The 13,388-nt window shown below is 41.3% G+C and overlaps 1 protein-coding gene across 2 annotated transcripts in view; it reads right to left on the reverse strand.

The window, feature by feature from the left end:
• FAM65B (family with sequence similarity 65 member B) overlaps positions 3,609-13,388 on the reverse strand; it is a 109,546-nt gene continuing 99,766 nt past the window's right edge. Inside the window, exons 17-22 of one of the 2 annotated variants that reach the window (XM_005696773.3) lie at positions 12,882-13,043; positions 11,781-11,939; positions 10,583-10,788; positions 9,004-9,087; positions 5,842-5,932; positions 3,609-5,579 (exon numbers count right to left, since the gene is read on the reverse strand). In XM_005696773.3, the coding sequence (XP_005696830.1) occupies positions 5,479-5,579; positions 5,842-5,932; positions 9,004-9,087; positions 10,583-10,788; positions 11,781-11,939; positions 12,882-13,043 (803 nt within the window). In that variant the 3' untranslated portion in view covers positions 3,609-5,478. The remainder of the gene's footprint in view (positions 5,580-5,841; positions 5,933-9,003; positions 9,088-10,582; positions 10,789-11,780; positions 11,940-12,881; positions 13,044-13,388) is intronic. The other variant, XM_005696774.2, reaches the window with a different exon arrangement.

Genomic DNA, 13,388 nt, shown 5'->3' on the forward strand with positions numbered 1-13,388 from the left:
TGTGTGAAAAGGCCAAGGGTGCTTCAGTCACATCCCTGGCAGTAACAGAAGTGAGCAGTCAAGAACTCTGGAACTCATCACTTAGCAACACCGTGGAATGGAATACACAAATCCGGGGCGGGGCGGGGGAGACATGTATGCTGAACTTCTTTCTTCAGCCTGGCATTGAGGCCTTCTGCACTTTGTGCTAAACCGAGCTTACGTTCGCTTCATTGGTGCACAGAATCTCACCTCAAACTAAATTGGTTCCCCCTAACACACACTCAGTGAGTTCCTGTCTTTGTGCCTTGTTTAAGCGATGTCTACTAGGAACTTGCTCATTCTGCTTTGACTGTTCCAACGTGTCAAACTTTCCACTCATCTTTCATAGTATTATGCCAATTTTGCTTACTTGTTACATAGAGTTTTTCCTCTACATCATAGATTTTCTATGTTGATCCTATTTTGCTGAGAAAATAGAAGCAGTCAAAAAAGAAATTCCAGGACTTCCCTGGTCGTCTGGTGGTTAAGAATCTGCCTGCCAATGCAGGGGACACAGGTTCCATCCCCGGTCTGGGAAGATTCCACATGCCCTGTGGCAACTAAGCCCAGATGCTACAACTACTGAGCCCAGGACCAGGAGTTGCAACGCCGAAAAGTCTGCGCACAACTAGAGAAAGACCATGCAGCAACAAAAACCCAGGGCAGCCAAAAAAAGGGGACTTACATCAGTTCTCGCCATCATATCCACCCTCTGACCTGTGTGTGTCCATATCCTCTGGCTTTCCTCCTGTTATGCTCCCTCCGTTTATGCAGATTTCAACCAATCCTCCTCACTTCATTCAAGGCGATTGCTCACAATCCTTTTGCCTCTTAATTTTTCCATCTCAACTGGGACCCTTGCATCATCAACAAGTATGCTGTACCTTTTCTCATTAAAAAAAACTTAAACAACTCCCTTGACCTCATACAGCCCCTTCCACTGGTTATTCACGTTTCTGTTCCTCTTTATACAAAAACTCTTCAAAGAGCTGCCATACTTGCTATTTGAACATTCTTTGAACTTCTCTTAAATGTACTCCAAATTGGATTTCAGCCCTATAGGTCCACTGAAACTGCTCATCAGGGTCACTGGGAACCTCCACTCTGCTGAATTCAATCCTCAGTCCTCAGCATTTGTCACTCATTGCTCCTCGGAACACTTTTCTCTCTTGGTTTCTAAGATGTCATATTCCTTTAACTTTTCCCCACGGGCCATCTTCTTTTTCCTTTGCTGTCTCCCCCTCTTCTTTATGACCTCTGAATATTGGAGTGGCCTGAGGCTCAGTCCTTGTACCTCCTCTTGTTTTTTTTATCTATACTTCCTAGATGAAATAAACCATTCACATGCTGAAGACTCCCAATTTTTTATTTTTAACTGGATTTCTCACCTGTACTCTAAACACAAGTACTTTCAATCACCAAGATGGTATCTGCATTTCCATGCCTAAGAGGTTTCCCCGACTTAACAGACAATCAAAGCAGAATTCTTGGTCTTTCTCTCCAAACCTGCTGCTTCTCAATTTCCCTGTCTTGGAAGATGGCATTCCATCTTTCCAGTTTTCCAGATTGAAATTTTTGGATCCACCCTTGGCTTTTGTCTGTTTCATATCTCAGTTCCAACTTATCAACAGATCCTACTGGCTGTACTTTCAAGGTAGAAATTTGGATGCCTGTCCAAATCTGGGACATTCTACGAAATATACTTGTCTGTATTCTTCAAATATAGTAAGGTGTAGAAGTTTAAAGGGTAGGGGCACAACTGTTCCAGATTAAAAGAACCTAAAGAGGAGAGTCACCATAAGATCCAGCAATCTCCCTTCTAGCCATGTATCTGGAGAAAACTCTAATTTGAAAAGATATATACACCCCAATATTCATAGCAGCACTGTTTGCAATAACCAGCTGCGATTCATGGAGTCGCAAAGAGTCGGACACAACTGAGCGACTGAACTGAACTGAACACATGAAATCAACCTCAATATTCATCTACAAATGAATGGATAAAGAAGATGAAGTACATATATATAATGGAATACTACTCAGCTATAAAAAGAGTGAAATAATGCCATTTGCAACAACGTGAATGGACAAAGAGATTATCATAGTAAGTAAAGTAAGTCTTACAGAGAAAGACAAATATCATATGATAGCACTTATATGTGGAATCTAAAATAAGATACAAATGAACTTATTTACAAAACAGAAACAGGCTCACAGACAATAGAAAACAAACTAACTTATGGTTATCAAAGGGAGAGTTGGGAGAGGAATAAGTTAGGAATTTGGGATTAGCAGATAAAAACTATTATAAATAAATGAAATAGATAAACCACAAAGTCCTACTATATAGCATTGGGAAGTACAATATCTTGTAATAAACCATAATGAGAAAGAATTATAAAAAGAATATTTTTGTATCTATATGAGTCACTTTGCTCTGATTCAGAAGCTACACAACAGTGTAAATCAATTAAAAAAGAACCTGAAGAGGCATGACAACTAAACATGTAACCCATGGTTGGAACCCATGGTTGCAAACACGTATCCATGTATGTGCACGAGCATATGTGTATGTGTGTCTATTCTATAATGGCTACGACTGGGACAACTAGGAAACACAGAGCCTGCATTATCCAATATGGTAGCCACTAGCCACACATGGCTACGGAGTACCTGAAATGTGGCCGATCTGAACTGTGATGTGCTGTAATTGTAGAATATAATTCTATTTCAAAGTATGAGAAAAAGAAGGTAAAATATTTTAATAATTTTTATATTGATTACAAATTGAAAGATTTTGGATATACTAGGTTAAACAAACCATATTATTAGAATTAGCTTCCCCTGTTCTTGTTACTTCGTGTGGCTACTAGAAAATCTAAAACCTCAGGCATGGTCCCTTTTTAAGGCCTTTGCATTTACTGTTGTATCTGCCTGGAATGTTCTTCCCAGGGGCATCCACATATCCACATGACTCATCTGTCAGTTCCTCAGATCATCCTCGAAAGTCATTTTCTCTTAGGCCTGCGCCGACCACTCTCTGAAACTTGTGATCTTTGCCCTATCCCATTTCGCATCCCCAGCCTTGGCCTTGGGCAGTTACATTCCTTTTCTTGGTCTTTTTTTTTTTTTTGGCCACATTGCATGGCTTGTGGGATCTTAGTTCCTGGGCTCCTGGCTGTGGAGTCGCAGAGTCCTAACCACTGGGCCGCCAGGGAGTTCCTTCCTTTTCTCTGTCTTATTGTCTTCTCTTTCCAGGATATGAGCCCTGTGAGGGCAGGAATTTTTATGTCTTGCAGCAACAAGACCAGCACAGCCAAAAAATAAACAATTAAATTTAAAATATACCAATAGCAACTTAGATAAAATGGGCAGCACAGGAATGTGTTCCAGATGAAGGAATCAGATAAAACGTAGCTCTGTTTTTCCTTCAATTAGCATTACAACACCTCTGAGACGTAAATATCATTCTCATGCATGGATGAAGGAATTTCAAGATAAGAATAAAGTCAAGTTGAGAATGAAGTGTAGTGTGTTGTGTAAATACCAACTCAACAAGACCCTGTGAAAAAATATAGCAGACTCTGAACATGAAACTAGTAATTCAAAAATAATTTTTATTTTAACTTACATGATTGAAAGAGTGATGAATGCAAATACCACAAAACTAAAAGCACCCCTTTCAACCAAAAATAAAATGCAGAAGTGAATACAAAAGGTATAGAATTAATCATTCATGCAATACTCAAAAAAATAAAAAAACCCAGACAACAAAACAATTCTGTGACATTTGTGATTTGACTTGCTATAAAAAAAAAAAATCACTTCAACCATTTGATCGGGACTACGGACTATACATACTAACTGTAGGCTGTACAATGTACCTTTAAAAGGGAAGATATGCATATATATAATATTTATAAATTTACAAATTTATATATACATTATAACTTCACAGTTGAAAGAACATCTACCAGGAAGCCTGATAAACAATTTACACTTTAAATGAAATAAGAATTGTTTTTAAAGGTCTTGCTAAAATGTAAATATTTCAAATAACATCTAAATGATTATACAAGCACATTCAGAGATTAGTAGATATTCCACAGTTTAAATTACACTCACACATATTATTTTGATATCTTGGCATATCCCACCTTATATACTCTTAAGAGGAAGAACAGTTATTTAATAAGAATTACTGAATGGACTTGTATTTTATTTAAAGGACTTACTACCCTGATACGAAAGCAACGATGGGAGCTGTTTTAACTATTTGGCCAACGGTGCTTATCCAGTGATGAATGATTCCTCTAGGGCAGTAACCATCATTCAGAGCATTCTTCCTAACCTTATAATATTTTCTATAAAAGCAAAGACCACTGTTATTGATCCTCTGTTTTCACCTCACTGTTGTCATTTAGTCACCAAGTCGTGTCTGACTCTTCGACCCCATGGACTGCAGCCTGCCAGGCTCCTCTGACCATGGGGTTTCCCAGGCAAGAATAGTAGAATGGGTTGCCATTTCCTTCTCCAGGGGATCTTCCTAACCCAGGGATGAACGTGCATCTCCTGCCTAGATAGGCACATTCTTGATCGTGAGCCTCCAGGGAAGCCTCTTTCACCCCATTAGGATTCCTCCAACTTCTATGTTGTTCTTCTTCAAGGAGCATCATAACTTTCTGAAAACTTCTGGTTTTGATCTGCCTTAGCAGCAAAATACTTCTATTATAAAAAGTATCATTTAAAAAATGGCTCTTATTTAAAAACAAAAAGCTTAAGTTTTGAGTATCTTCTTAAAAATGAGTATGGTATAATCTTAATAAGGTAATTTTTAGTGATCTACCCATCTTTTTTTTTTTTTAATCCATCTTTTTTTTTATATACTGGAAACATGCCTTTGGATTTTTCACGATAGAGAAACAAAAGAAATTGTGGCGGCTTGAAAAAATAAAACTAAAAAATCTTATAATGTATCCTTCTACCAGGTTCTGCAGGCAAACTTGTATTTAAAGAAATTCTTTTATTTTTTTTGCTTCACATTTAAGGTAAAATTAGGTACCTAAAGGGGCCACTCAACCCTGAGAACACAACAGAGGAAAAACTGCAAGGCATATGATATTTATCACAGTATCATGTGACTATTTCAAGCTTATAGAAGAACTTCCAAAAAAAGTACAAAGATGGCTGTTTTAAAATTCCATACATACTAGATAAGACAGACTCTTCTACTAAGTTTTGTCAGCTGCAATCAGTGATGTAATCTACTGAAATACACATAGCCCTATTCTATTGGCCAAAGGAAAAATAGATAAGCACTGTGAAACTGGACTTCGGATTCCTTCCAAAACATTTAAAATTTTCAGACAACCTCAACAGCTTCCAGCTAAGTCACAGCACCATCTGGATTAACAGGGCCATTTATTAAGACAGCTGTTAGGCAGAGTCAGCTTGTAATTAAAAGGCCGTGGCAACTTCACTTGCAAGACGACCTCCAACTTTTACACAGTCTCGAGGAAATTTGTCCAACTGTTCATATGCCAGCCGCCCATCTTCTCCTGGATACAGAACACCAAAAATAAATACCAGTTTGAACTTAACATGTTTATTCATCACTCAGAATAATAAATTAATGCCAGTTGGTATTAATCGATCAGTCCCTCATACTGTGTGTGTGTGTGTGTGTGTGTAAGTGCTTGGGCAAATAGCCTATAGGAGAAAACTTGCTCAAACAAGGCACATGAAACTTCTTACCATTACCTTTGTGAGTGTCAGAAATAAACAATCATGTTACAAAAAAACAAAAACAAAAAAACTCACCAAGAGATAAGAGAGTTTCTGAGGCCACATTTCTGATTTCTTCAGTATCAGACTGACACAATGTCACCAGCATTTTAATGCTTTCAGTAGCCTACAAGGAGAAAAGAGTTAAAACAGTGTTCTGACATTTAGGTGTGGGACCACATGAGACTTAGCATTTTCACAGCTGGTGGGGACTTTAAAAACCACCCTGCTGCTGTTGCTAAGTCACGTCAGTCATGTCCAACTCTGTGCGACCCCATAGAAGGCAGTCCACCAGGTTCCCCCATCCCTGGGATTCTACAGGCAAGAACACTGGAGTGGGTTGCCACTTCCTTCTCCAGTGAATGATAGTGAAAAGTGAACGTGAAAGTGAAGTTGCTCAGTTGTGTCTGACTCTTCGCGACCCCATGGACTGCAGCCTACCCGGCCCCTCCATCCATGGGGTTTCCCAGGCAAGAGTACTGGAGTGGATTGCCATTGCCTTCCCCATAAAAACCACCCAGGTCTTCCCAAACCCAGTTGAGTATCAGGATCACTCTGGGAGCTCTTATAAAAGTACAGATTCCTGATGCTACTCAGACACCTCAGATTAGAACCTCCTGGATGGAGCTCAGGATGTGTACTTGTGGGAACTCTGATGACCAGGGAAGTTCCTCATTTCACAGGGGACTCCAGGCTGAGAGAAGGGAAATGACCAGCCTGCTTTTCCAGAATAGAATCCACTTCTCCTACTTCTTTCTACTGTATCTCATTCCTTCCAAAACAGTTCTAATTTAAGAATTCCTAATTTTAGTTTATATATTAAAATAGAGGAGATGAATAAAGGTCAAGGATGGGAATACGTCTATTTGTTTCTTCCACAAATATTTACTGAGCACTCTGAACCAGGCGGTTCACAGGGCCTGGGAGACTCAGCCATGAACATGACATGGTCCTGACCCTTAAGAATTTACAGTCCAGTGGAAAAACAGACGGTGAAATAAGTAAACTAATTATTATGATGAGTGACAGGCTGAGTCAGGGTGCTGGGGCCAAACATGACTGGGAGATGCAGAGTGGTCTGATCAGGGAAGTCTTCCTGGAGGAAGTGTGTCTTAGAGGAGCTGGTCAAGTTTGGGCATGTGGTAAAGATGTGTGTGTGTGTGTGTGCGTGTGTGTGTGTGTGTACTTGTGTACGTAGTGTTTGGGGGTGTGGAGAAGGAAATACAGGGCCCAAATCAAGGGGAGGCTTATAAGCCATGTTAACAGTTTTAGATATCATTCTAAGATCATGGAAAGTCATGTAAGAGGTTTAAATAGGACTTGTTTTTTAATTCTGAGCTTTCTAACCACAGAGGAGAGGATGAACTACAGAGAGGCAGAGAGACTGGTGGAAATGTGGCTGGAATCCATGTGAATAGAATGCGGATGAAGAGGAGAAAGATTCCGGCTACCAGTGAAGTGGGATATGCAGGATGAGGAGGCTGGCTGGAGGTGGAGGCTGAGGGCAAGGGCAGGTCACTGATGGCTCCTAGGTTTCTGGCCTAAGCTCCTGCAAAGAAGTTGGACAATCCACTCACACACTGGAGACAAGAAGTAGGGATGAGATGGGTGGAGTCTGAGGTAACTTCCTAGGGAGGCTACCTAAGAGCAAGCTGGATCAGAGACGGAAGGGATGACATGGACGGGAAACATGGGGAGTTATTAGCATAGGCATAGCCATGGAAGGGAGGACACAGAGAAGAGAGCCCAGCAGAGTTGTGTTCATGAGCGCCGATGATAAAGGCCGGTAGATAAAAGAGGGCCTGCTGTGAATAAAATGCTCTTCCAGTGATTTTGAAGAGTTGATAACGAAGAACCCATTATGGTTTTCTTTCTTGGAAGAAAGGCTTATGGAGTGGTAGTGGTGGTGCTGGGCCCTGGAAGACAACGGACGGAAGCAAGCAAGAAGGTGTTTCTTTGGGTTCGTGTAGCCCAGTGAGACAGATGGGGGAACTACAATTGCATTTGAGAACCCTGACCTCTCAAGCTTGTTTCCAGTATGGTACTAGGAAAGAAATATGTTGGATGTCTGTTTGCTGTCATTCATTAAAAAAAAATTTTTTTTTTTCTCTTGACATGTTAGTGAGAGTTGACTGGTTGGCTCTGTGCTGTGTTTTTTACATCATGCTATTTGGAGCCCCTTTCAAGAGCTGGGGGGCTGGGGATGGTTTAGAAAGAGGTCTTTGCTTTAGGAGGAAAGAATAATGGGGGGAATTGCTGCTCCCAGACTGTGGACATGCTGGAGTTTAAAACTGTAGCTTTTAAACCTTCACAACATGTAAACCCACAAAAACTGGTGCAGATCACATATCCTTATGTCTTACTTTCCATTAACTCTGTGTCACAGCCATCATCGCTGACCTGTCACTATCAGGACAGCACCCAAATGCACAGCAACCACTGTGGGCCTTTTTTGGCCACCTCAAGGTAATTTTTTGACCAAGTAACAAGGAAGGCAAATTTTCCCAGAACAGTTTTTCTTCACAGGTCATTAACTTTTTCTTTTGAGGTGTTAATCCCTTTCACATCCCATTAGGTCTGCAGGTCCTCCCACGCAAGATTTTAGCAGATCTCAAGGTGTGGCCTTTTCATTCTTTTCTCAAGGATGATTAATCTTTATTTTGTGATTAAGGTCAGTCAGACATTAAATCTTGACTACTAAAAGGCAAGCTCCTTAAAACATTGGCAATTCTCAGCCCTCTGACACAATGAAGACGGACGAGCTGCTTAGTAAAAGAGTTTCCAGGGAAGGATTTGGAAGTTTATTGGCACACTGGATTTTAGTATTTCTTCACTAATTTTATCTCTGCCATATTTCTGTACACAAGAAAAACTGATGAAATCAGCATGTCATCTCTTTTTTGGCATGAGAGACTCTTTTCTAATAGTGGCCCTGAGGCAAATTGATTCCTGAGAGCTACTGAAAAAGGGAATTGTTTTCCAGAAAGTATTGACTTTAACAAAACCAAGTCACATTTAGGTACTATTTGAAGACAAAAAGGACTCCCCAACTAATACACAGGGTAAAGGAGAGGAGAAAGGCTGCTAAAGCAGGTACTTCCAAATATGGAAAGAAAGCTGTCTATGCACCTGGCTTAAGTCTCAAAGCCAGAGTCAGCTCAAAGCTGACCTGCCAGGGGCTCCAAGGCTAGGCCTTACCTTCAGGCTTTTCAGGGCCAGGCAAGCTGCCTTCTGGAGCCGGAGGTCAGTCTTTGTTAGGGCTTCACAGTAATAAAGCAAGGCCTGAAAGAGAAGGAAGGACGCCATGAAGACATTTTGATTTGTTTGTATGTCCAGGCTTCCCTAGTGGCTCAAGAATCTGCTTGCAATGCAGGAGACCCAGGTTTAGTCCCTGGGTTGGGAAGATCTCCTGGCGAAAGGAATGGCAACCCGCTCCAGTATTCTTGTCTGGAGAATTCCATGGACAAGGGAGCCAGGCTGGCTACAGTTTATGGGATCACAAAGAGTCAGATATGACTGCATAACTTTCACTTTTTTTTTTTTTTTTTCAGACGTATGTATCATTTTTACTCCCTGATATAAGCTACAGGTAAAATGAGACATTTTGCACTACCCTCAGAGTGGAAAAAAAAAAAATCCATTAGAATGCATACTGATTAAAAGAGCTTGATCTTTTTATCCAATTCATCCATGCCTTCTGTTCTATGACTGGCATCACACAATACATGGTCTCTGATGTCTTGCTCTTTCAGTATGGGTGAGGGTATTTGGCCCACAGAAGAGCATTTTGAGCAAACTCTCCTAAAAGACTGGAGCTTTGTAGGAAAGAACAGCATCAAGTTCATGTTCTCGGGCCAAAATGTATTAGAATGGAATATCTTCCCAGGAGTACATCCCACCACACACTGACTTAGATAATTAGATAATGCCTTAGGAAGGTTCAGCAAACTCTTCTCTGAGTTCAACAGCGGACCCACCCCACAGACAAGGAGGGCCAACTTTTATTTTCTTTAACTGATCCGAAAGTCGATGGGATGTGGGTTTTAGAATGACTGTTCAGGTTGTAAAGGGCTCTCAGGTGTAAAGGGCCTGCTTATACTAGGCCCCAAAGTACTTGAATTGCATATGCTTATTACACTTGGATGACTGTTGAATTGAAGCCGAGAGAGGTAAACTGTCTCCTTCCTAGCAACAGGAGAGATGGCTTTTAAAGTAAAAATTATTCTAGTGCTTTGACCCAATAGTTTTATGACTTAACTGCAAACTATTCAGAAAACATATGTGTGTGCGAACACGCATATGTATGTTCATCACAATATTTTTCAGAGTTGGAAACTACACAAATGCTCTTCAATATGCAACACAAAAATAACAGGTTATTTATATACTGAGATGCCACTTATGTATCAAATAGAATAAAGTAGATCAATATGTTCTGACATGGAAAGAAAATAACCATGATATATTACATTTAAAAAATCATTTGTGCAATAAGATAGTGTGATCTCATTGAAGAAAAAATAATTATATATGTTGGCATATACATAGAAAAGATCTGAGGGAATGCACACTAAGTGATTAATAGTTTTCTCTGGGGGCTAGACTTACAGGACCTTAACTATTTTCAGTATATAAGGGCCACACAATTTTCTTTTTAAATTTTAAAAAACAGGAGAAAGAAAATTATTTTACAAAGGAAGAGATGACAGAATATTAACAGTAAATGGCAAAAAATTAAACAAGCTTCTGCCCTGCCGTCCATCATTTCATGCCCGACCTTTTCCCTGAAATGCTCGCTTCTGGAGGCAGCTGTCAAGTAAAGCGTCACAGCCTCACTAGCTTCACTGTCCTCCCCAGTTAGGAGCAGAGCCAGCGTCCTGAGTACTTCCTCCTGCGGGGCCGGGAAGTTGCCAGGGGCCAGGTCACTCATGGCCTGGAGCAGTTTCTCTTCTCTCAGTGACTGCAGAGTCTGAACCACCGAAACTGGAGGGAGAGGAGAAAGCAGAAGTCACCTTCTGTTGGCAAAGTAGCATGCTCATTACAGATACGAGCAAGGTTCAAGGGTGTGCTTAATAAAAGACCCAAGAATATATGAAAAATTAGCACATGAGAAAGGCGATGTTTCCGATAAGTGACGGTGGAGGAAGATTTTCTTCTTCCTGTGATGCCAATTACCGTGCTGAACATGGTGTCTCGGAGTTTAAAGAGAAGGACCGAGCCCGAACCCGGGTCAGGGTCAGAAGCATTTCCGCCGCTAGCACTGTGGCCAACCTACCTACTCCCAAGAACACACCTGGTTCCTCTCGCCTCACCCTCCTGCCACCCACTGTCAAGCGTGGGTGGAGAAACAGCACAAACTTGGGACTCAGAAACCAGCCCCTCACAGCCTGGCTGCACTCCTGGAGAGGCTTGCGCTCAAGGCAGAAGCTGGTTCTCGTCCTCATGACTGGAGTGCCACACGAGAAGGCAACGACACGCGTCACTGCTGCTCCCTGTGTTGCTGTCAGTTTTCTTCAATCCCTGAAGGTGAAGCCTTAGATTTGTCTTTTCGTCTCTCCCTTCTTTCCGTTCCCAATGTGTCACCCCATTGGCTTCTATGGAACCTCACTTCTGCTTAGTATTATGAAAGCGCCACCCAAAAGGCACTATAAAATAGCATTGCCTGTAGGCTCGATCCCACAAATGGCAAATATATTAATGATAGACAAAAACTTCAGCAGGGCCTTAAATCATTTACCAGCTTCCTGTTAATGACACACCCCTGTTGAGCGAAAAGGGTATGTTCAGCAAACCCTTGTTTCATTGTCAAAGGGCTCACTCATGTTAAAAGTCCAGGAGCCATCTAAAAGACGAATCTTAGCCCAGCTGTTGACTTGGGGGAAGAAAAAGCTATTATCACTAAAAACTATGATTGAAGACACCAAAGATTATCCCAGATTGAGCCCCGCATAGTGTGAGCAAAGAACACATCCTACCTTGCTTGGCCAGCTGGTTCAGGTAACTCTCCAGGTCACTCACGCCGTGGCTCGTAAAGTAACTGTAATACTGGAAAACAGTGATGACTTCGGAGGACAGGCTGGCGGGAAGCAGGGGCTCAGCTCGGTCCAGGATTTGGGACACCAGGGTGTGAAACACTATTTGGAAGGGGGAGATACGAAGCAGTTTTTAAGAAACACAGTCAATCATTCATTCATCTCTCATTCATCTATCTTCCTATTGAGGTACATGATGGAGTGAAGTCTGTAGAGTTCACTGTAAAGCATATATATATATATACCCGTGTAACTATCATTTGTATCAAGATACAGAAATCACTGGGATGCCATTACGTTCTCCTGTGCCCCCTCCCAGTATGCGCCAACCATAGGAACAAACTTCTATCAATTATCAATAATAGTCAAACTATCAATACATTGGCTTTATCTGTTCTTGAACTTCATATAAATAAAACTATATAGTATGTGCTTTTTGAATATAGCTCCTTTTGTTCAAAAATTATGTGAGATTCTTCCAAATTATTGCTTGCAGCAGTGAATTTAGTCTTTTTGAAAACTGCTGTGTAATATTACCATTTATCCCTTCTCTTGTTGAAGGGCATTTGAATTGTTTCCATTTTTGGTTCCTGTGAGTAAAGCTGCTATGAACCTTCTTATACATGTCCTCTTAAAAAATGAAGATAAGCTTGTATTTCTCTTGACATATTTAGGAGTGTAATTGCTGGATCATAGGGTAGGAGTATACATATTCAGTTTCTATAGAAACTGTCAAGCAGTTTTTCCTGAGTGGTTATACCATTTGACACTCCTGTATTGGTGACTTTTTAATGAGAAAAGGATACATACTTCAATAGCAGTACAGACATACAGTCCTTTGCAAAGTCACTGCTGATATTTGGAATGAAAACATGTTCCCTGTCTTTCCTTTCTTTGATTTTTCTGAGTAGATGATGTTTTCTCTGGAGGGGAAGCCTCTTTTCTGGGCTAGCTGCGGCGGGGAGTGTTGAGGGAAATGCACCACCACTTACTACTTTCAACCCAAAAGACGGAAATATTTCTCTCATTCCTGTTGCCCTGTACCTGGGTCTGCAAGCCCGGGGTAGTCTCTGTTGACGGTTCTGGCAAAGCTGGCCTCTAGCTGCTTAATCACTCTGTCCGCGGAGCTGTGGTAGACCCCAATCGGGGTGCAGCATTTGGTCCAGAAGGACAGCAAAGACAGTTTTTTGTGAAATTCCGGTATAGCTGGAATAGAAGAGCAACCCCCCATCCCACGACTCAGTGAAACAGATGCAGATGCAGAGATGGACCTGGGTGGGGTGGGGCAGGCATCGCCAGGGGCCTTTCTTTCTTTTTTTTTTTAAGACCAGTTTTTAATCAGAACTACAGGATTCCCCTGTTGTTGGCAGGTGGTCCTGAGGGCAAAGAAGTGGAGATGAGGAGCTTATCCAGCCTGGGCACTAAAGAAAAGGCGGCAAAAGCAAACTGCTTTCCGTGATAGAAAACAGCAGGTCTACCCTTGAGAGAAAGTCTAATCCCCCCACCTCCTGTAACTTGGCAAATAAAATTGTGCAGGATCAGAGAATCAAA

The sequence above is a fragment of the Capra hircus genome, chromosome 23, assembly GCF_001704415.2.
Source record: "Capra hircus breed San Clemente chromosome 23, ASM170441v1, whole genome shotgun sequence".
Classification (NCBI taxonomy): domain Eukaryota; kingdom Metazoa; phylum Chordata; class Mammalia; order Artiodactyla; family Bovidae; genus Capra; species Capra hircus.